General features: G+C 42.9%; 1 protein-coding gene across 1 annotated transcript in view; it reads right to left on the bottom strand.

Moving 5' to 3' along the window:
• Positions 1-1,047: 1,047 nt before the first annotated feature.
• Positions 1,048-21,578, bottom strand: part of MYBPC3 (myosin binding protein C3) — a 73,023-nt gene continuing 52,492 nt past the window's right edge. Inside the window, exons 24-33 of the mRNA XM_082242295.1 lie at positions 20,025-20,213; positions 15,623-15,757; positions 14,103-14,270; positions 12,691-12,779; positions 11,263-11,458; positions 8,320-8,459; positions 7,424-7,583; positions 5,072-5,208; positions 4,064-4,250; positions 1,048-2,387 (exon numbers count right to left, since the gene is read on the bottom strand). Coding sequence (XP_082098421.1) covers positions 2,377-2,387; positions 4,064-4,250; positions 5,072-5,208; positions 7,424-7,583; positions 8,320-8,459; positions 11,263-11,458; positions 12,691-12,779; positions 14,103-14,270; positions 15,623-15,757; positions 20,025-20,213 — 1,412 coding nt within the window. The 3' untranslated portion in view covers positions 1,048-2,376. The remainder of the gene's footprint in view (positions 2,388-4,063; positions 4,251-5,071; positions 5,209-7,423; positions 7,584-8,319; positions 8,460-11,262; positions 11,459-12,690; positions 12,780-14,102; positions 14,271-15,622; positions 15,758-20,024; positions 20,214-21,578) is intronic.

The raw sequence follows: 21,578 nt of genomic DNA, 5'->3' as shown, positions 1-21,578 counted from the left end.
TATCCCGCCCTCCCCAGCCGAAGCCGGGCTCAGGGCGGCTAACAACACTAAAAAAGTGCAACAATATAAAAACATCATAAGAATTAATTAAAATCAAAATTAATGGCAACCATAAACTAAAGTATTGTAAAGATTGCTGAAGGAGGGAGTCAGGCTGTGCCCTAACCAAAGGCCTGGTGGAACAGCTCTGTCTTGCAGGCCCTGCGGAAAGATGTCAAGTCCTGCAGGGCCCTTGTCCCTTGTGACAGAGCGTTCCACCAGGTTGGAGCCGCAGCCGAAAAAGCCCTGGCTCTAGTTGAGGCCAGCCTAACCTCTCTGTGGCCTGGGACCTTCAAGATGTTTTTATTAGAGGACCGTAAGTTCCTCTGTGGGGCATACCAGGAGAGGCGGTCCCGTAGATACGAGGGTCCTAGGCCGTATAGGGCTTTAAAGGTTAAAACCAGCACCTTAAACCTGATCCTGTACTCCACTGGGAGCCAGTGCAGCTGGTATAGCACCGGATGAATGTGATCCCGCAGCGAAGACCCCGTAAGGAGTCTCGCTGCGGCATTCTGCACCCGCTGGAGTTTCTGGGTCAGTCTCAAGGGCAGCCCCACGTAGAGCGAGTTACAATAATCCAGTCTGGAGGTGACCGTCGCGTGGATCACAGTGGCTAGGTCAGGGCGAGAGAGGTAAGGGGCCAACTGCTTAGCTTGGCGGAGATGAAAAAATGCCGCCTTTGTTATAGCTGCAATCTGCGCCTCCATAGAGAGGGAGGTATCGAAGATTACACCCAAACTCTTAACGGACGGTGCTGGCACTAATTGTCATTCTAAATCTATTTCTCATTGTTCTAGAATGAGGAAAATAAGCTACAGTAACAGTGCAGATTTTCCTGTGCCTTTAGTGCAAGGGAGGGATCAACTCAATCCTGTGTTGCACAGAGTTGTTCTTCTGACTGCCGCTTTCTTGTTTTGCATTTTGTATATTGAAACCATTTTTTTTTATCAAAACATTGACAGCTAGTGAAAAGAACTCTAGAATGGAAGCTTAAGTGAAGCAGGAGACTTTCAGAAAGAAACCACTGTGGATTTTATTTGTTTCACTGTATTAAACTATAATGCTTAGCTTAAATGAATAACAATAGGCAATGATACAATTATGTTTGGCATATTATGCTACCACAGAAAAAATTAACCTGCATGACAACACAACCAGAAACTCTCAAAAAGGGATTGTGAGTGGAAATCAAGGGTACTGATTATTTAAGTCTTTTAATTCAGACATTAAGTGTGGTGCTTTTGAGGATACCGATGCCTCTACTACCACTGGTATTCAGTTGTTGCTGAATAAGTGACTATCCTGGAGGAGGCTCCTTGCAAAGTGCTGCCTTATCCACGAGAGTGTCTCCCTAAACTCAAAGCTGTGTGCACAAAGTGTGTGTGCCAGGGCTCCTCTATTTGGGATTAATGGGGAAGGATTTGCTGGTGCATTCCATGTGCACATGTGATGGGTCTAGAACAGGCTGTTGAGAATTTTTTTACTAAACAGAATTAAGAATTTTGTGTTGCAAGGTTTGCCTGGTTTTGCTTGGCAACAAAATATTCTCTTTTCCCCATTGCACACTTGACAAATGAGACACTGAAAGACGAGTAGTTACTTAGATAATCTCAGGTTGTCTTTTATTCACTTATTTTATGCATTTCTGCTATGTTCCATTCCCAGTATGACCTGAAAGACAGAATGAAGGATTTAGTGCTGCAAGCAAGCATGTATGATGTTTCAACAGTGAATTAATACTTCCTCTTTTTTTTACTATAGATACCATGACTCCTACATTTTCATTTAGCTAATAAATTAGCTAATAAATTAGACTACTGCAAAGCCTAGTCTACATGGAAAGTAGAATGAAATAGTGGAGAGAGTGGTGCCATTTCAGACTGCAAGTGGGGAATGCCATTCTTGAATACTATTCCACATAAAAAGCACCCTGTAAGCTAACACATCAGGGCCCTGTCCCTTCTGTATGGATTTTCTATTTGCAGAGAGATGTAGCTTTTGTTTGTTTGTTTTTTGGTGTAGGGGAATATTAAAAACCTGCCTTACATGTGCTCTGAATTAGTACAGTCTAGTCTTCTACCTTATTGGATGGCATCTGTAGGCACATTCTAACTTTCCTGAGAGTGAGCCCTACAGGAAGCATAGGGCTAGTACAGCTTGTGTTTCTGGAAGCCAGAAGCCAGAATCTGTAAATGAGTAGAAGGTTTTGTGTCTGGTCTTTTATCTCTCTCACTCTCCATCCCTTTGCTGCTAAACCACCTGCTTCAGAAGCAGCTGATTTCTACAGAATTACTTGCCTCCACATCTGGAATCGATGACAGCCATTAGTTCAGAATTCTACTGTGGAACTGCAGAAAGCAAAAAGAGAAATACTAATTGACAATGCTGCAACCAGACGAAGTATAAGGCTAAGGGAGCTGGGCATGTTTAGCCTGCAGAAGAGGAGGTTAAGGGGTGATATGATAGCCATGTTCAAATATATAAAAGGATGTCACATAGAGGAGGGAGAAAGGTTGTTTTCTGCTGCTCCAGAGAAGCGGACACGGAGCAATGGATCCAAACTACAAGAAAGAAGATTCCACCTAAACATTAGGAAGAACTTCCTGACAGTAAGAGCTGTTCGACAGTGGAATTTGCTGCCAAGGAGTGTGGTGGAGTCTCCTTCTTTGGAGGTCTTTAAGCAGAGGCTTGACAACCATATGTCAGGAGTGCTCTGATGGTGTTTCCTGCTTGGCAGGGGGTTGGACTCGATGGCCCTTGTGGTTTCTTCCAACTCTATGATTCTATATTTTCTTCTTAACAGTGACTATTAACTTGACTGTCCCTGATCCAGAGGACTGTGAGCACAATGTGCTGCTCACTCACTGTTGTAATTGCATTTCTCATAATGTTGGATTTAGCTAGGTAAAACTGTTACAGCACAATCTCTGTTTTTATTTATTTATAAGCAGAATTTCTATACTGCCTTATTATAAAATATCAAGGCAGGTTGCAGCAACAAAATACAAAACACCATTAAAAAAACAATATATATAGAATTATTAAAGTGAAGAGTTAATTGAACCCCTTCTAAAAAAGGCATGGGCATAGCAGGGGGGGCAGCTGCCCCCCTAAATAAATCAAAATCAATACAAATCTGAGGTTCTGCTCCCCCAACAAAAATCCTGGCTATGCTCATGAATAAAGGTATTCAAGAGATGCTGGAAAGTCAAAAGCGAGGGTGCATCCTGAATCTCTGCTGGGAGAGGGTTCCACAGCGTGGGACTGGTGACATTAAATGCTGTAGCCTAGCTGAGGCCAGCTAGGCCTCTGTAATCTGGGGGACAGCCAACAGCCCCTCCAGATATGGGAAGACCTACTTTGTGTGTGGGTAAAGTACTGTACTCTCCACTACCCATCATGTTTTATCCTGACACAGTCATCTTTACCCAGCAGTTGACTTGCTTGTGCAGTATGGGATGTCACTGGATACAGGTAAGGTGGCCTATATAATATGTGAATGGAGTGGGGTCAGCATAATTGAATACTGTCTGCCTCAACCCTTTATTGCAAATGAAGATGCACACAATACATATCCATGTATTTTGCTATGCACAGAAAATAGACATAGCCCTGTATACATTTTGGGAGCACCGCCCACAGCTTTGTTCTCTGCATGTTACTGGTTGCTACAACCCTCTTCTGTGGATTGGAATTTGCATAGGAAAGCTCCTATGAAACAATGCTGAAAGCTATGTAAGCAAAGTTCAACAATGAGTAATGTACCTACCTGGCTCCAAGACAGACTAATAAACTGCAAGGAAGCATCTAATCCAGTCAACTCTGCATTGGTTATGCTCAACATTCACTCTTATGAAACAGCTTCATTCCTACTCGAGTCATGGAAGAAACATTGAAGCTGTCTTTTGACCCCAAAGGAACCCCACTAGTTAGCTATTGTTGTTTAAAGGGACCCCTCAAATGTTGGAGACACTTTTTTTTGCTTAAGCTTAGAGTACTGAGTGTGTGGCATCCTCCTTATTACCTCTGACATCCAGCCGGCACTCTATTTCAGCTTCACCGCATTCATTCACAGCCTTGCAAGTGTAGAGGCCTCCATCAAATGGGCTGGGCTTCCGGATTTCCAAAGTCAACACTCCGTGCTTACTAAACATGCGGTATTTGGCATCTCCAGAAAGGTCCACTTTGTTTTTGAACCAGAAGATTTTTGGCTAAGTATATGATAATAGGAAAAGCAAAGATGAAACATGGGGTGAGGGGTACCACCAACTGAGAGAGTTTATTTTTAACCAGTGGAATACCTACATTTCTTTGAACCTTATAAGAGACAAATGTTTCACCTGAGCAGCTTTGTTCCAAGGAATACCTTGCAAAGTAAAAATTATTGAAACGTGCAGCTGAAGAAGACCTGGGGATCTGCTGAGGAGGTGGTTCCGGCCCACCAATGCCTCAAAAAGGGGAGGGGAGTCCATCAGCAGGAAAGCCCTCTTCCTATTAGCCCTCTTCAGTCAACAGATACCACAGGACTTTTCATTGGCTGTATCCAACCACTTTCTATTATGCGTCAGTACTGTTCCTGCAGCCCACTCTAATTCCACCCCCTGTTCTTTTCCTGCTGCTCTCCACACAAGGTGTGCAGGCTCTCTGCTCTTCCTAGAAATGTAATGTTGTAAGCTGGCCTGGCACCTGATAGTGAAGGGTGGATTATAGTAGCAGCAGCAGCTGCGGCTAATATTAATTAATGTCTAGGCTGACTTCTGGTCCTGAAATCTTGCAATATCAGCATATAGGCTCGCTGCAGTTAAGAGTATTTCAACTGCTCTCTCTCGAGATCTCCCTGCTATTTAGCAGCTCTCCTCAACCCACCCACCCCATTTCTGGTCCACCTGCCTGTAAGCTCTCCCCCCCCCCCGCTTCAAAAATATAATTTATTCAGCCAAGTCAACTGGAATAATGGCATTATTTGCTCACTAAGGGTACCAATGTGCCCCTCGCTCACTTAACTGCATATTGAGAAAAGAGGTGTGTGTACCTTTGGGCTTCCTCTTACAGCACAGCTGAGCGTAGCATTGTACCCAGAGATCACAGAGCGATCTGGAAGAGGGTGAGTGAATTTTGGTGCTTCAGAGAAATCATGTTCTTTGTAGTTGGGGGGTTTATAATCTGTGCCTGTAGTTTAGGGTGGGTAGAAACAAAGTCAGAAGCACACTTTTAATCTTGCCCATGATTTAACATAATTTGAAAACTGGCAGCTGAAATTGTACTGAAATATTAAGAACTGGGATGATATCTTCTGCCTGTCCTTCAGGGTTTTGTTTTGTTTTTTTAAAGAGAAGGAACATCTTCTAAGGTTCTCTCTCTTGACATATCAGCGAGGCAGCAGCCTTTATTTAGAACATGGGTAGGAGAACCTAATATGAATGGGTTGGGAGCTCCAGAGCATTTCCCCTTTCCATCTGTGTTCTATCACTGCATCCCCCTTCATTCCAGGTCTCCTGCGCTCCTAGCTGAAAAAGCAAGAGGGCAGGAGACTCCAGCGCTCTCCACTCCTAAATTCCTCTGCCCCCCCCCTATACCTCTCTGCAGCACTCACTCACTCACTTCCCCTGTCCTACTCCTTGATGCTGGCTCTCTTCTCCTTTTCCCTGTAGGAATGAATGCTGGCCATTTATATCTAGCATCTGGAGCATCAATAGGGCAGGGTCTCATCCGATTCCTACCCCCTGTTGGCTCCAGCCATTCAGAATCACACTTGTTTAAGGTCTCCTTGGAGTGGCAGAAGGTTCGGAACTAGCTGTTACTCTTCCCACATTGTGCTTTCACACATTCCTCCCACATCATGCTATAATAAGCTTTGGAATTTTTTGAAATTCTGCCATCTATATTTATGAATGATAAATTTCAAGGCCAAATTCTACCTTGCATTACAGATTATGAATTGGAATGTGTTAGCCTTGTTTGCATTTGCTGATTGCTGTGAGTTTGGCAGGCAACTATCAAATACTAATGGTTATTGTATGTTACTTATCAAATAATGTAAGAACAAAAAGTTCCATTCCATGTCAGCTGTCAAAGACCAAATACAATGGCATGCTAATCATCAAATACCACCGCTTTTGAAAACTACCTTCCAGGAAACCTGTATTATTTCAACACATATCAAGGATCTTGTCCACTTGTCTCATGTCTAAAAGCACAGGTCTAAACAGTTTTCCCATTACCCTACTCTTTCTCCACGGAAAACCAGCTCTTAGCTGTAAATTGGAGCAAATTTCAATCCGAATAAGCCCTGAATTGCCATTTGCTCTGAATGAGTGCTAAAGAGCCGTTTTCCCTGGGAGGGGTTGGAGGAGAAGCAGCAGCACAAGAGGAAGCGTGGGTAAATCCTTTGTTAAGATAATGGCCGTGGCCAAGTCAATTAAGCAACCTCTCTGCATTACCAAAGAATTGACCATGTTGTCATAGGAACAAATAGCTAATGGTGCTACCCAAAGGAGGGATGGGTCTCCCCTTCCCTGGTTGAATGCCACATCATCCTTGAGCACAATAGTTCTTTCCTACTCTTATTCGCCAATGACTTGTATACAGAAGCATGAAGCTTCTGAACATAGGGCTTGAGTATAGCTATCATGACTAGAAGCTATTGATAGCCTTATCCTCTATGAATTTATCTAATTGTCTTTTTCCCATCTGAAATGAACTTTATTTGCACAAGAAACAAAACAGGACCAGTGCCTCTCTCTCCAGGCAGTGCACATTTAAGTTCATTAAAACAGTCTTTAAGTTGGCAGTTTCTAAACCAACTTTAAGCTTACCTACAGTTCAACTATGCACTATGTGAATATTTTTTTTTATGCCACAATGTGCAAGTTGATTCTTCCTGAGCAAGACTTGATAATGTGCATGATAATGATATATAGAACTATATAGAAGGATCTGGCAACTTGCTGATTGCTGTGAGTTCTGGCAACTTCTGTTTCAGTGTATCTGAAGAAGTGTGCATGCACACGAAAGCTCATACCAAGAACTAACTTAGTTGGTCTTTAAGGTGCTACTGGAAGGAATCTTTTTTATTTTGCATGATAATGTTATCTTTAAAAATGCTTTCTACAATTTACCCAGAACAGATGTTAACCAAATTCACTTCAAATTTCCTAGAAATCTTATTAAACTGGTCACTTTTCCAGTCAAAGGACAATCTTAGGAACAAGATACATATCTTCATTTGAAAATCAGTTTCAAATTGAGTCCTGTGACCCAACTACTTATCGATTTTTAATTTACCAATAAGGCCAGAGAACTTGATAGCTTTGCAACCAGTATAATTTGCTTTAGTTCCTCAGATCCCCTTCCTGAAAACGTCAATTTAGGTACTCTCTGTTACCTGTTTTTTTAATGTAGGCAGAATTTTTGGTGTTAGCAGCATTTTCACTCAACCCATATAGATTTTCGCTGAAGACCCGGAAATAGTACTCGTTTCCCATGATCAAATCTGATGCTACACAATTAGTGCGCCGATAGTGCTCAAAAACCGTATACCATTCCTGAAATGAAATAATCCATTGTCAGAAAATCAGATCTTGTGAAGGTCACAGTCTGGATTTTTGGAACATTATGTAGAATCTCCAAAACATGTTCAACACAGGCAGGTGAAATACTGGGGTGCAGCTGGGGGAGGGGTAGTGGAAACAGTGGGATTTCCTCATCAGCCTGACTGGCAACCCAGAATTCTGGCAACCGCTGTGTTAGGAATAATTTCTAATAAATCCAGTGACTGGCACTGAGTATGTTCGTGTTTTCTCATCAAGACCTCCAGTCATGGATGTTAAAGTCATAAATAGGAAGGGAGGGAGTTTCTTACATCTTATATTTTTGCTTTTGCCTATCTTGTAATTGGAGATGGAACTGGCAAACTACTCCAGTATTTTGCCAGGAAAACTCCATGGACATAAAAAGGAGAAGCTTTGAGAAGAAAGTGAGTTTCCAAGGCATGCCCAGGTTCATGGGGTCACGGAGCGTCGAACATGACTAAGACTACTAAACAACAACGAATCTTGTAATTTATCATGGATAAATATTCCAAGTGTGGCTTCTCAATTATGCTCCGCTTCTATATATTGTGCAGCTCCAAGCTAGCCACTTGTATGGAGTGCAATTGCCCAAAACCACCATTCTTCTGCTGAGATGATTTTGAGTCATGAGCTAGGACTCAAGGTATTACAGTTTCACTGTACATACTTTAGGGTGGATTCATACACTCATTCAGCCCATTACCCTTACCATTGTTTTTTTGTCTGCCTTCTGGACAGTGTATCCTGTGATTGGAGCGTTGCCATCATCCTGGGGTGGTTTCCATTCCAGCGCAACATTGAATCTCCACACATCCACAATCTTCACATTCTGAGGGGGGCCAGGCTTGTCTACAGAAAGTCATAGAAAAGGTATTCAAGATCTACCACTCAGTATTTTCAGGAAGAAAAAGGAGCAAGACTTAAATGGTCTACTGCTAACTAATTGGTAATAGACAAACATCAAAAATGTTCTGTTAACTGAGCCAGTGTCCCAAAACAATATTGGCAAGATAAAGACTAACTCCTGCAGACTGCTGTATAGATCAATGCACACATACCTTCCACAGACATTTAAGGTTGACATCTCCAATTAAGATTGCTCCATTATTTGCTCCCACTTTGGCAGCAATTTGCAAATGAATGCCAGTTTTTGTTAGCATTGCCATAACTGACAAAGATTCTCATTTATTGTAACTATGGTTGTTTGGAAGCTTAGAATAATTAATACTTTCTCTTGAAATTCAGTCCAGCATGTCACTTTAATTTATGTCTGAATCCAAAAGGCAGTAGCATATGTCTATTGGCTACATCCATTAATCCCTTCTTAGCAAGACACCTGTCAAAGAAAGTTAGCTCTCTAACAGACTCTTCAAATGCTCTGTGAGGAATTCACTAGTTACCCCTGGGAATGTTGGACTGGGTTCTCAGCCTTCCAAATGATATGTACACCACTTCACAGTAACTGAATCAGTTCTTTCAGTTCTGCCTTCATCTTTTCTGCTCCCAAATCATACAGATCTGTTATCACTGCTTTATATACATTAGAAATTATTATCATTATTATTAATATCACACAAAAAATCAAACTAGAAAGTTGATAGTACTGGGGAGGGACAAATGTAATCTGAGCAAAGCAAGCCTTAGACAACCAGGCCTCTCACTGAGGATTAAAATTATACGCTATGCTGCTGCAAACCTTGCCTATTAGCACTGAACTTGAAACTTCCTTAAACCAGAATTAGAGTCAAACTGTGGCTCTGTGTACACATTACCGACCTAAAAAGCATCTAGGTTGTCCCCCCCCCCCAATTTGGATTGAAGCTGGTTTGGGGAAAATCCATCAAAACACAATATTTTGTAAGAAATGACAGGATATATATGGATTGTGGGAAATGCCGTGTTTACACTGCATCCCAAACCAGCGATGGGAGCGTACTGGATGCAGGATAAGCAGGAATGTGTAAACAGCCTACATGTGTTGTGTGGATTTCATGGCGCCCGACATGTTTTTGAACAGGCAAAGGATTAGGCCTTTCACCCTGTACTGTGGCTCTCATCCAAATCTGGCATCCTTATGGATATTTTTTCACATTATGTAGTTCAAATCTTAGAGAGCAGCAGAAAGAAACTCACAGCGCTAATCTTACATTGGTTATTACAGCTGCGAGCTGTGGCATCAGCAATGTTAAGCAGGATTTACACACACACAAGGAATAGCCTTTGTAAGAAATTTTAATAGCCAGCTGGTTTTTATGGGATCTGAAGGAGAAAATGCAATTAGCTGAACTGATGCTGTTAAGCTGCTTGAGTGACGTCACTCATTGTTCTCTCTCTCATTATAAATTGTGTAAGTGGCTTTCAAATTTTGTTCTGAAGTATTGTGGATTTTATTGCTGCCAAGCCTCCTGCTGCCAAAAAGGCTGGATAAAAATGGGCCACATTGGAGGGGGTGGCTAGAGATAATAAAGTTCATGTTTTTGTCAGTTGCTACATGCAGTCACAGCTTTTTTTAATTCACTGCATGCAGGCGTTCATTGTCCTGGTACTGGGGAGTCACCCTTTGTGTACACGTGGGTGTTCCCATTCATTTCAGTGACAGAAGCTGCTCCATGCATCCAAAAGAAAATATCACTTGACATTTGTATACAGCACTTTCAAGTAGTCAAATTGCTTCACATGCATGAACTGTAATCCTGACCTGCAGGTCCAATCAGGCTGGCCAGGCATCACTATTTGACTGGCAAGGCTATGCACACCTGACCGACACCACATATGTGTGGGGAGGGGGAGAGATGGCAGGGGCTGGCAAGCAGCATCCTGCCCACGATATTGCACTGAGAAACCCTGATTGGGGAGACTTCAAAATGCAACTCAGGCTATTTGAAAGCCCTTTCCAAGGCTGCTCTGCTCATTCAAACTGGCTTTAAACCTTGAAGGTTTAAACAAGCAGCACAGATGGAAAGTACAGAGTCTCATTCTCTGCCCTGGCTTTTGCTTTGTCCACCTGGAGGCACTCGCAAAGCCCTGTGTGTGGCACTTTGTAAGCCCCAATGATCATCTGATCATAGGGTCAACATGCTTGCATAGGGCTATGTCTTTGCCCTTATGGCTTTGTTTGAAGCCATAAGGCAACTTGGCCTGGTGGAGGGAGATAGGGGCCAAAACCAGTTCCAAACTCCTACTGTAAGGTAAATCAACATACAGTGATACCTTCGGTTACAGACACTTCAGGTTACAGGCTCTGCTAACACAGAAATAGTACCTCAGCTTAAGAACTTTGCTTCAGGATGAGAAGAGAAATCGTGCTCCGGCGGTGCAGCGGGAGGCCCCATTAGCTAAAGTGGTACCTCAGGTTAAGAACGGAACTTCAGAACGAATTAAGTCCTTAACCTGAGGTACCACTGTACTGCAGATTAGGGAGGGGGGAAATTTAGGTTTAGATGCCTTAGGCCATCTAGTGGGTTCCTGGCAGAGACGATTTTAGAAGTAGCTCAGTCTCTTAGCCACCATACAGCTACACTTGCCTTTTTTGATAAGAACGGGAGCATTCCTGTGAGTACTTAAAGTGCTGTACAGACACCTGCACCAAACCCCTGCATTAAAGTGACTGTGTTTAAATGGGAAATTCATAAGACTCCAAACAGTTCCTTACCCATTATTTGAATGGTAATAGTAGCCTTATCTACCATGCTTTCTATTTGCACCTCTACTTCATATATTCCAGAATGGTGGCGCTCAGCCTTTCGGATGAAGAGAATGGTGTCTGTATTGCTGTTTCGAATTCCCACCTCCTTAGAGTCTATTGGCTGACCATCCTTTGTCCAGATAACTTTAGGTCTAGGTTTTCCCTGCAGAAGAAAAAATGGAAAGCAAAGCTACTGAGTACTTGGCACATAAAGTGCAAAGGAAGTCTTGTTGGTCCTTTCCAAAATGTAGAGCTGGACTAAACTTTTAGTAGGACCAAGCAAAATGTCACAATATAGTGAGCAAGCTTTTGAATTCTCCAGTATTCTTCCTCAGCTTGGATGCTACACAAAGCAGTAGGGTAGGAAAGGGAAAGAGGGCAAAACAAACAAGAAAACATTGGCTTGGTTATTGCCTTCAGGTCTGTATTTAGACTCAATCTCAAAATGGAGTTTGCAGATTGGATTAGTCTGCTAGGGAGTGCAGGTCTCTGCTTGCCCTAGCAATGGCCAGCCCCCACTTTTGGAAACATAAAGGCCAGCAGTTACCCAGACTAACCTGGTTCTTTGTTTGTCTTCTCTACCACTTCCTGCTTTGCATAACATCCAGCCTGATAAAGAGTTCTGGAGAACTTGAAAGCTTGCTCACTATTCTTTGACATTTTGGTTGGTTCACATAAAGGTTACTGCCCAGCTGTGGATTCTTGAGTAGTTTGTGCCTTTAATCCCCTATTTCTTCTGAAGAAAATTATTATCTCTTGTTCAACTATTTCATTTTTGCTCACTCCCTATAGCATTCATTTGACACTTTTGCACATCGTAATAACACACACATAAAGACATCAGATCCCTTTTATAATTGTCTTGTCTGTGACATGGTTGACTTAATAGTTCTGACCTATATTTGCTCCCTGAAAATATGTCAAAACTTCATCTCCACAGTGTGGTGTGGTTGGATGAGACAGCATATTTGTTAGTGTCAAACTATTGTCATTTGGGAGCTGGGAAAATGTGATTAGTCTCTCAAACACAACTTTTAAGAAAAGCCATTTAAATCCTCCATAATAAGTGAGCAACATTTGATTATCTGAACAGACCTTAAAACCGATATATAGGTTTTGAAACTGTATGACTGTCGAATTGAATGAGCTAGGAAAGCACAGGACTCCAGGTTTATATAAGCCACATAGACTATTCTGAAGTGAGCATTGTTTTCTTATTCACTGAAATGGAAACTGCATCTCTCTCTGTGTGTTTAATGATGCACAAAGCTACCCTTCCATTAGACAAATAAGGAAATCTGGAATGGGGCAGGGGGAGAGCTCCTGAAGTACAGTGGTCTGCCAGGAATTGCTGGACTGAAGGGAAGAGTTTGAATAGCAGATTAAATCGAGTACCTGGAAAGGAACAACAATGTTGATTGTATCGCCCACTTTCTTCATTAAAGTCTGTCGGAGATTGCGTGGCAACCAGATTTTGGGACGCTCTGTGGATCAGAGGATTATGAAGTCAGGATTTTTTCTCCAACTTACTAGATATGTCATATGTATCAGAAAAATTGAAGAGCAATTAAAGTTTGTAGAAATCCAAGAAATTCTGAGAGAAAGCTGTCATGATCCTACTACGGATACTCAGTAGCTGAATACATTATTGACTTCAAATGAATTTGTACCAGCGGCAAATATTGTAATGATATCTGAGAAATAGAAGTCATGGAACCTCTTTATACAGCAGGGCAGAAGTAGACAGCCATCATCGTTAAGAGCCATACAATTAACATGCATAATCTCTTGTGGGCCACATGGGGCCGAGATGATCACCACCCCTGACTCTTTTCTTTCAGGAGAGGGAAAAGAGAGAGAGGAGGGTGAGAGAGGGTTGTTGGTAACAATGTTAACATTTCCCTCCTTACCAGCTGCATGGATTTAGTCAGAGCGCCACATATCACCTACCCCTATAATAGGGGACTCTGGGATGTGTTCTAGGGCATGGCTGGCTGCAACACTGGACAGGAATAATTGATGCTGCAATGTTTTGTTGTGGTTTGCAGAGTTGGCTGTCTCCAGTGATTGATGTTTTAGATGTTTGCAGGTCTCCGGATTGAACTCCCACCATCCCCAACCCCAACTCATGCTGACTAGGAATGATGGGAGTTGGAGTCCAACAACATATAGGATAATCACAGCTGGGAGAATGGGGATAATAATGAGTTGTCTGTTTGCTTCTGACTCACTGAAGGAGGTTCTCTTTATCTATGACTGCTACTCTGTCTGAATCCCCCTGCCTTTAAGTAAGTCCCTCTGGGTTTGGGATGCCCTGTGCTTGTAGTTTAATAATAGTGCTCTGGGTCATTCTGGTGTTAATAGAATCCGGGTCACGTCTTTTAGAACTCCAGACAGAAATAAGGATTGAGAAGTTATATCAGTTGAGCCGTCTTTCTGGGTTCCAGCCAACTGAATTAGACCACTTGTACTCTTGGGCTACAGACAAGGTGATGATTAATGACCAAGATCATGAATGTTCACCAGACTGACAGCCGGGTGCTTGGCCTCACTCCCCTAAGCAACAATCCACACCAAGCATGAAATATCAGAAATAAATGCACAGTAACCTCCCAGGGAGAAGGAGAGCTGTACTGAGGAAGAAAGTAATTTTTAAAAGCTGTGTGCAGTTTAAGTATTAATAATTAGGGATACCGGTTTATTGCATATCAGAACCAAAGTTCCACAGGTTAATACAGATCCATACCCCAGATCTCCAAGTGGTGAGATTTCAGTGATTCTAGTGCTGGCTTTCCCTAGATACTTACGCAAGATCTCTCGGACGGTAATCGGCTCTTTTGTAACAGCTGGCTGACTTGCACCTGCCAGGTTTACAGCAGTGATGCGAAAATTAAGTTTGTCTCCTGTGACCAAATCTTTAACCAGGACAGAGGTGCGCTCAATCAGGCCATGAAGTGCTGGGATCCATTCTGTGGCTGCAAATGCAAGATCACTTACTGTTAGGCAAAGCTTTTCAAGCAGAGGTTTATAGAACTATGCCTGAAGGCACAATCCCAAGTATTTTTACTCATGTTTTCTATTTGCACCACTGCTTCATATATTCCAGAATGGTGGCATTCAGCCTTTTGGAATCACAGCTAAAGCTTTCAAAATAACAGCTAAAGCATCCATGGCATCCAATGCACTATAAGATACAACTTCACACAACGTTTCAAAGACATGCAAAATTGTGATGATCACAGAAATATAGGTAATGGTTAATTCCTTTAAAAGGGAATCTCTGGGGCTTGACCCTACTGGAGAACAAAATTTCTGTCTTTGTTAATCTCAGATGTTTGAAGACAGATGCACATTGCTTTTCATTCTGTACCAATACCATCCTCCATCTCCTTTATCTGCCCAAGGCTGCTTCCTTTCTCAGTTAAAAGGTGACTAAACTGATTATCCTAGAACCTAGATGACACTCACACCATCCACTTCAAGCTGTCCTTTTTTTGCCACCTGAGGCAAAATGGGAATTGCCACCTGCTGCTTCTGCACTGTGCCTCCACATCCAATGTCACCATGCCCTGGCTCTCGATGAACTTGGTAGGAGCTGGGACACTCCTCAAAATATTGCTGCTTGGCTTCTCTGCCTTGGGGTGTGGAAGACAAGTGGCAATGCCGCATGCCAGAGTACGGTACCTCTCTCTTGGTGGTAAAAGCAGTGGGGCCAGCGTAGCACCACTGCTTGCCCTTTTGCTGCCTCATAGGTGGGCAGCTCTGCTTTTAAGCCACTTTAAGACTCATCCTGGGAACTTTCTAGTAAGGCTCTCCTTGCAAGAGTTTGAAGAGTTTGGACTTGATATCCTGCTTTATCACTACCCAAAGGAGTCTCAAAGCGGCTAACAATCTCCTTTCCCTTCCTCCCCCACAACAAACACTCTGTGAGGTGAGTGGGGCTGAGAGACTTCAAAGAAGTGTGACTAGCCCAAGGTCACCCAGCAACTGCAGGTGGAGGAGCGGGGAAGCGAACCCGGTTCACCAGATTACGAGTCCACCACTCTTAACCACTACACCACACTGGCACCGTGTGTTTTTTTAACAGACTCCACTTCCCACAATCCTTTTGGGGAAACCATGACTGTTAAAGTGGTGACATCCACACCATGCATTTAAAATATGTTTAGAGCATATGGGGCTCCCCACCAATCCTGGAACTGTAGTTTATCTCTCAGAGAAATACAATTCCCAATACATTTTCCAGGATTCTTTGGGGGAAGCCTTGGGCTTTTAGTGTATGATGTGCATGTGACAACAATTCCGAAAGCACCAGGGGCTTACTTACATCCTTCTTTACAGTACTCAATGTTGTAGCCATCCAAGCCTCCTGCTCCAATTCGTTCAGGGGGTCTCCACTTCAAAGTCACAGAAGTATCACAAATGTCTTCTACTGTGAAGTGTGTTGGCTCACTTGGAGGAGCTAAACAGAATAGAAAATCCAGAGCCTTTGGGTTATTTGTTTAATGCCAATAATATATTGTAGCATTCATATTAAAATTATCAAAATGGCTTACAAATGCTTAAAACTTCGCAAGATAGAACAAGCAATACAATCTATATCCAGTTAAAATGATCACCACCGCAAAATACCTGTCAGAATACTACCTGCGAAGAGAATCCCTGCAACGGATTGTTGGCTTCCACAAAATGTGGACCATAGTCCTGCATTGTACTTTTGTTGATTTAATATTTATTTACTCCAAAGGATAGCAAGGCTCATATTGGGATACGTGATTGATCTTTTAAGATATGTTCTGTATATCCAGCCTAGAGCTTTATATGGTAAATTGGGATTGGATGCTGTTCAGCAGCCAATACAATGTCTACAGGGTAGGACTTATAGACATTAAAGAGAACTTCAGCTTTTGCTATCTCCTCTCACTGCTGCTTTCACCAGCTTGGCCAAGCTAAGCCCCTCCCTCCTTGTGAAGGCCATCAATTCCAAAAGCCCTGTGAGGAACAGAAGGTTGGATACAAGCCTGTTGTGGCAACCTGCTGAGGCCTGTTTGGGAACTGTGAGCAGCCTAAGGCAACACATCTATCTGATATTTGAGGGGAGGGGGAGGTGCTATATTTTTACTAAGAACTGGTGCCTTTTCTTTTTCACTTCCAATCCCATTTCTGTCTTTTAGAGGGTAAACCTGAAGTCAGAGAGCCCTTTTCCACTGAAAACTGGAGTAAGAACATGAGAAGAGCAATGAGATCGGATCAATGGCCCAATTAGCCCAGCATCCTGATCTCACAGTGGCCAACCAGATACATATGGGGTTTTTTTGGAAACCCAAAAGCAGGACTTGAATTTGCTTCATCGTCTTTTTAAGTCATCCAGTTCAGGGGGTATCACCACTTTACCACTTGTGGGAGCAATTAAAAATCATTAAACAAAGAAACAAAACAAATCAATGCTGTTGGTGATTGGTTCCTGTCAGGAGCAAGGCTACTGCATTCAGCACTAATTGCAGTTTCTAAACATTCCCACAATAGACAGTCCTTGCAGTCATGAATTCGTAGCTGCTAAACAAATGATGTGGCAATTACTGATCTTCAAAGTGAGATATTAGGAGGGAAAAGGCGTTAGCAAGAGATTAGAAAGCATTCTCTAGAATGAATTCTTGTGACACAAAGGTTTTCTGCTAAATTTATAACTGGATGAGACACCAAGCTTCTGCTTGAATGGCTCTTGATGAATGCATTCCAGATAAAATTAAAATATTGGCAAAATGATATGGATATATAATAGGCACAAGAGCAGTATTATATAAATGGCCTTACAATTATTATTTCACATTTATCCTATTGGAAAAAGATATTAGGATTGTTTTTGTGTACAGTGCTTAGAAGTGCAAATAAGTGGTATATAAATGCTGCAGGTTAATAAATAGCATAAGACTTCATAATTAAGCAAAATAGCAAAAAAATAACTAGATGTACCCTAATTATAAATAGTGATTCAATTCATATTTCTGTACCTCACAACCAGCAAATGGCCACTAACTAGACCTTGATGCCTTATGCAGCCAACAAAGAATATCATTACAAGGCAGCTGTGGGCCTAGTGCTATAGGTCCTGAATTCAGTAGATGCACAGCAAAAGTGCACATCAGTGCACAGCAGTTGGTAGTAGGAATTCTGCTAAGTTAGGGGAATGCCAATCTCCTGCTAGCTTTCGGTCTAAGACAGGGAATACAGTACATGTATTCAGTTTTTGAACTCACTTCGAGGGTACATTGATGAGACCAGTGAAATTCAGTATGCATGGGCCCCAGGTATGACGCCAGTAGGATCCATAAGTCCTAATGGATCTACAATAACTTCTGTGTGGTATGTGGAAAACCCCATAGTTCCTATATGCAGTGCTCATCTGTCTGCTCTCAGGCACAGTAGCCCGGGGAGAAGAGTGTTCATGTGTGAACACTGGTAGGGGAACCTTTTTCCGCCTGAGGACCTTGGTAAAATGCTGCCCTGTGTGAGGCCATTTGACACCTTCCCACCAGCCCTTGCGGTGTTGGCTTAAGCTGGGCATTAGGAAGGAGGTGCTGAACTCTACCAGGGTCCTAGAGCCCTCCTTCCTCATTCCCAAAACCCAGTAAGCTCTTGCCTGGCTTTGGGAAGGAGACAGAACTCTGGGACCCTGTCAGAGCTGTTACATCTCCTTCTCAAAGCCAGACAAGTGCTTACTGGGCTTTGAGAAGGCGCCTTCCTTGTCTGCACACCTGGTGCAACCATGCTGCTCCCATTGCCCTAAATCTGCCTCTGCCTCCAAAAGCCAGTGGTGGGTGAGGCCAGAGGCAAAAATAAGTGGAGAAACAAATATAAATTTATACAGTACAGCAGTTTCAAAACTCATCCACTCCACTGTACCCTCCATCCAGCCAAGCAAGCGGCATTATAAGAGTTTAAGATTTTCACCCAGACAAAAACACTTGGGGTGCAAAGCAGGGGCAGTGAGGGGTGCAGGCTGGGAAGAATTGCAAAGGCCCAGAGGATCACTGGACCTCCAGATCCAAGGTTCCCCAACCCCTGACACAGGGGGACTCCAGAGTCTATCCTAATGTGTGAAAGAGTGAAGAGAAGTGAGGCTAGGTGAGTTTTGTGTCTGTGATTCTAGAATATGTAGGACAGGGTACCGCAGATATTTGGGTTACCTACAGTACAGGACTATCCAAATATTATTTCTTTACCAACTATAGAAATTCACATTTGGGGGTGTGGGTCAGTTTGGAGAAGTTCAAGATTATTACCTACCATGGTCAGAATTGGAATTTGTCATTTTGGTACTAGCATTGCCCTTTTGAAAAGTTTTCCTGTATCTAAAGATGCTGTGAATTTAAGAAGTACCATTTCCACCCTTCAGATTCCCCTGTGCAAAACCAAGCTGTTCTACTCCTTGGCAAAACATTTCACAAAGACTGCAAAGGGCCTATGTCTGCATGCAGTGACAGATACTCAGTCATTTTGGTTCATTTTCAAATCACTTAGATTCTGTGAATTTGAAAAAATAACAATACCTGAAGTATTCCCCCCCCCCCAATGCCATGTGTGTGGATATCATAAGCCAGGGAAAGCTGTGGTATTTAAACACATTGTGTGCATTATTTTAAATATTTCAAAAATACAGAATGTTCCCTACCTCATAACACCATTTAAAAAAATAAATAAACATCACATAACAGATGGAGAACCTAATGTTAGCATCCCACATCATCCTGCTGCAACATTTTACTCACTTCTTAAACTATAATTAAAGCCAAACATTTAAAGCAGTCTTTAAAAGCATGTGCATCACACATAGGAGTATGGTTGGATTACCACACGACGCATGTTACAAACCAGTGCCTCATCTCCATAGTTGTAGGATGGAGCCTTATTTCTAATCAAGTATATCATTTCTTATTGCAAGAAAACCCTGAACCTTTTAGTTCAGTTGATTCCTGTGGGGGTTCTTGTCTTTCTTCGCTCTGCACAGCCCAACTGTTGAGTGTTGCCTGAAGATCAGAATTAACCGCCTCCTCCTGCTCTTTCTCGTTCTCTGTTGGCCCATCGCTGGGGTTTTGTAGTGGCACACTCTTTTCTTCACAAAACTCGTCCCCTTCCTTATGATCTTCTGTGAGCTGAACCACCACTTTAGTCATTTCTGTTGCTGTTCTACCTCAGGCGCTCAGATTGTTCTTTCCTCCCTCAAAGACTCCCACAGTTTGCTTTTAGTTCAGGGACTGATAGAAACACTGTGGGGTCATCATGATTATTTATAGAAAATAATTCCATGGATATTTTCTTAATCAGCTATCCTTGCAGCTCTGCAGGGGGTGGGAGTAATGAAGCACTGGGTGGGATATGGTGATATTTGCACCCATAAGGGAATGGGGGAAGCTGAGAGGCAATGGGAGGTCACTGTCAATTAGTTCCCCTCTCTCATCGAGACCCAGCTTGCCTCTCACACCTCTAATTTTAACAGTTAGAAATTCATCAGCAATTTCATGAAATTGGAACCTTGCTACTCCCATTCGCGAAGAGGGTTTTAGAAAAAGGTTAGAAAAGATAAAACAGATCAAGAAGGAGCCACCTGTCTTACCAATATGGACTGTGTGTCCCTACTGAGTGGAGAAAGAGAAGGTAATTGTGTGCCCATGTGTCTCTTCATCTCCTTTGGATGTTTGAGAAGTAACACAACGTGTGTTGACACTCACCAATTGGCATGAAGGGCTGTGAGGCAGCACTGGGCCGGGACATACCAACCGAGTTGACGGCGTAAATTCGCATCTCATACACAACTCCTTCAATCATTCTCTTCGCTTCATATGACAGGTCCTTTAGAAGGTCAAAGTTCAGCCTCATCCACCTGTAGCTCTTTTTCTTCTTCCTTTCTAAGATGTAGCCTACAAAGTGAAAAGAGACACCACGGATAGAGAGCCTGTTCTACGAGAGACACAAGTATGTTCATTTTGCTTTTATTGCACAGAAACTCCCAAAGCAGACTCCGTTTTACCAAATTTACATTTCAGAGCTTCTCCCATTTAGTTGCTCTGTACATAGGTTAAGGGAGGCAGTAAATTAAAGAATATTTTGCTGCTCAATCACCTGCCCGTTAGCTAATTACAAAATCAATTCCATTTAAGTGTGTGGTATTACATCCACACTAACATGACCACAAGCCAGCCTTGTACTAGGGAATTCTCCATCTCTCTCCTTGCTGTAGCCCTGTTGCAAGCCCTGAAAAGCATCTTCTGTGGATCAGGGTACCCTCAGCAACAGCACAGGGTGTGGTGTGGTGGATGACAACTGGAAGAAGGGTGGAAAATTCTTCAGTATGAATTTTTCTGTGCTTGTGCTAGTTTGGGTGTACCCCAATTTCATACTACCAAAATATACAAGTTTATGCCGTTTTTATTGAATGAACAAAGAACAAGATACCGTGTTTTTCGCCCTATAGGACGCACTTTTTCCCTTCTAAAAATGATGGGGAAATGTGTGTGCATCCTATGGGGCAAATGCAGGCTTCTTGGCTTCAGCGATAGCAACGCGAAGCCTAGGAAGCCTGCGCTCCAGAGGCTTCGCGTTGCTTTCACTGAAGCCAGAAGAGTCTGCTCTTTGAGGCTGGCGGTGGGGGAAAGCAGCGCTTCCCCCCATCGCCAGCCCCAGAGGATCAGGGGGCAGCGGGAATTCCCCCACCTCCCGCAGAAGCCACACAACCAATTAGAGAGTGTGTGGCTTCTCCTGGCTTTTCTGGGAGGTGGGGGGATTCCACCACCTCCCGCAAAAGCAGGAAGAAGGTCTTGGAGTAGCGCACAGGCTGCGTGCAGCCTGTCCGCTGCTCCCAGAGCTGCGGGGGGGGGGGGGAATCATATTTTTCCCTTGATTCCCCCCCCCCTGAAAACTAGGTGCGCCCTATGGGCCAGTGCGCCCTATAGGGCGCAAAATACGGCAACTTACCATTTAATAAGAAAACAAGGAGAAAGTAACATGGTTGGAAGGAAAGACCGTCTTTAATATTTTCCCCTTCGTTCCCTACTAGTTCTTAAGATGGGCATAGGCAAACTCGGCCCTCCAGATGTTTTGGGACTACAACTCCCATCATCCCTAGCTAACAGGATGGGCCAGGGATGATGGGAGTTGTAGTCCAAAAACATCTGGAGGGCCAAGTTTGCCTATGCCTGTCTTAAGATAATAAGCTTTGCCTTTAACTCACAGCCTTATGGATTTAACATTTGCTCTGGTTTATTAATCCATTTCAGATTTATTTG

The sequence above is a fragment of the Podarcis vaucheri genome (assembly GCF_965113315.1).
Source record: "Podarcis vaucheri genome assembly, chromosome: 1".
NCBI lineage: Eukaryota > Metazoa > Chordata > Lepidosauria > Squamata > Lacertidae > Podarcis > Podarcis vaucheri.
This window is presented reverse-complemented; position numbering and strand designations above follow the sequence as displayed.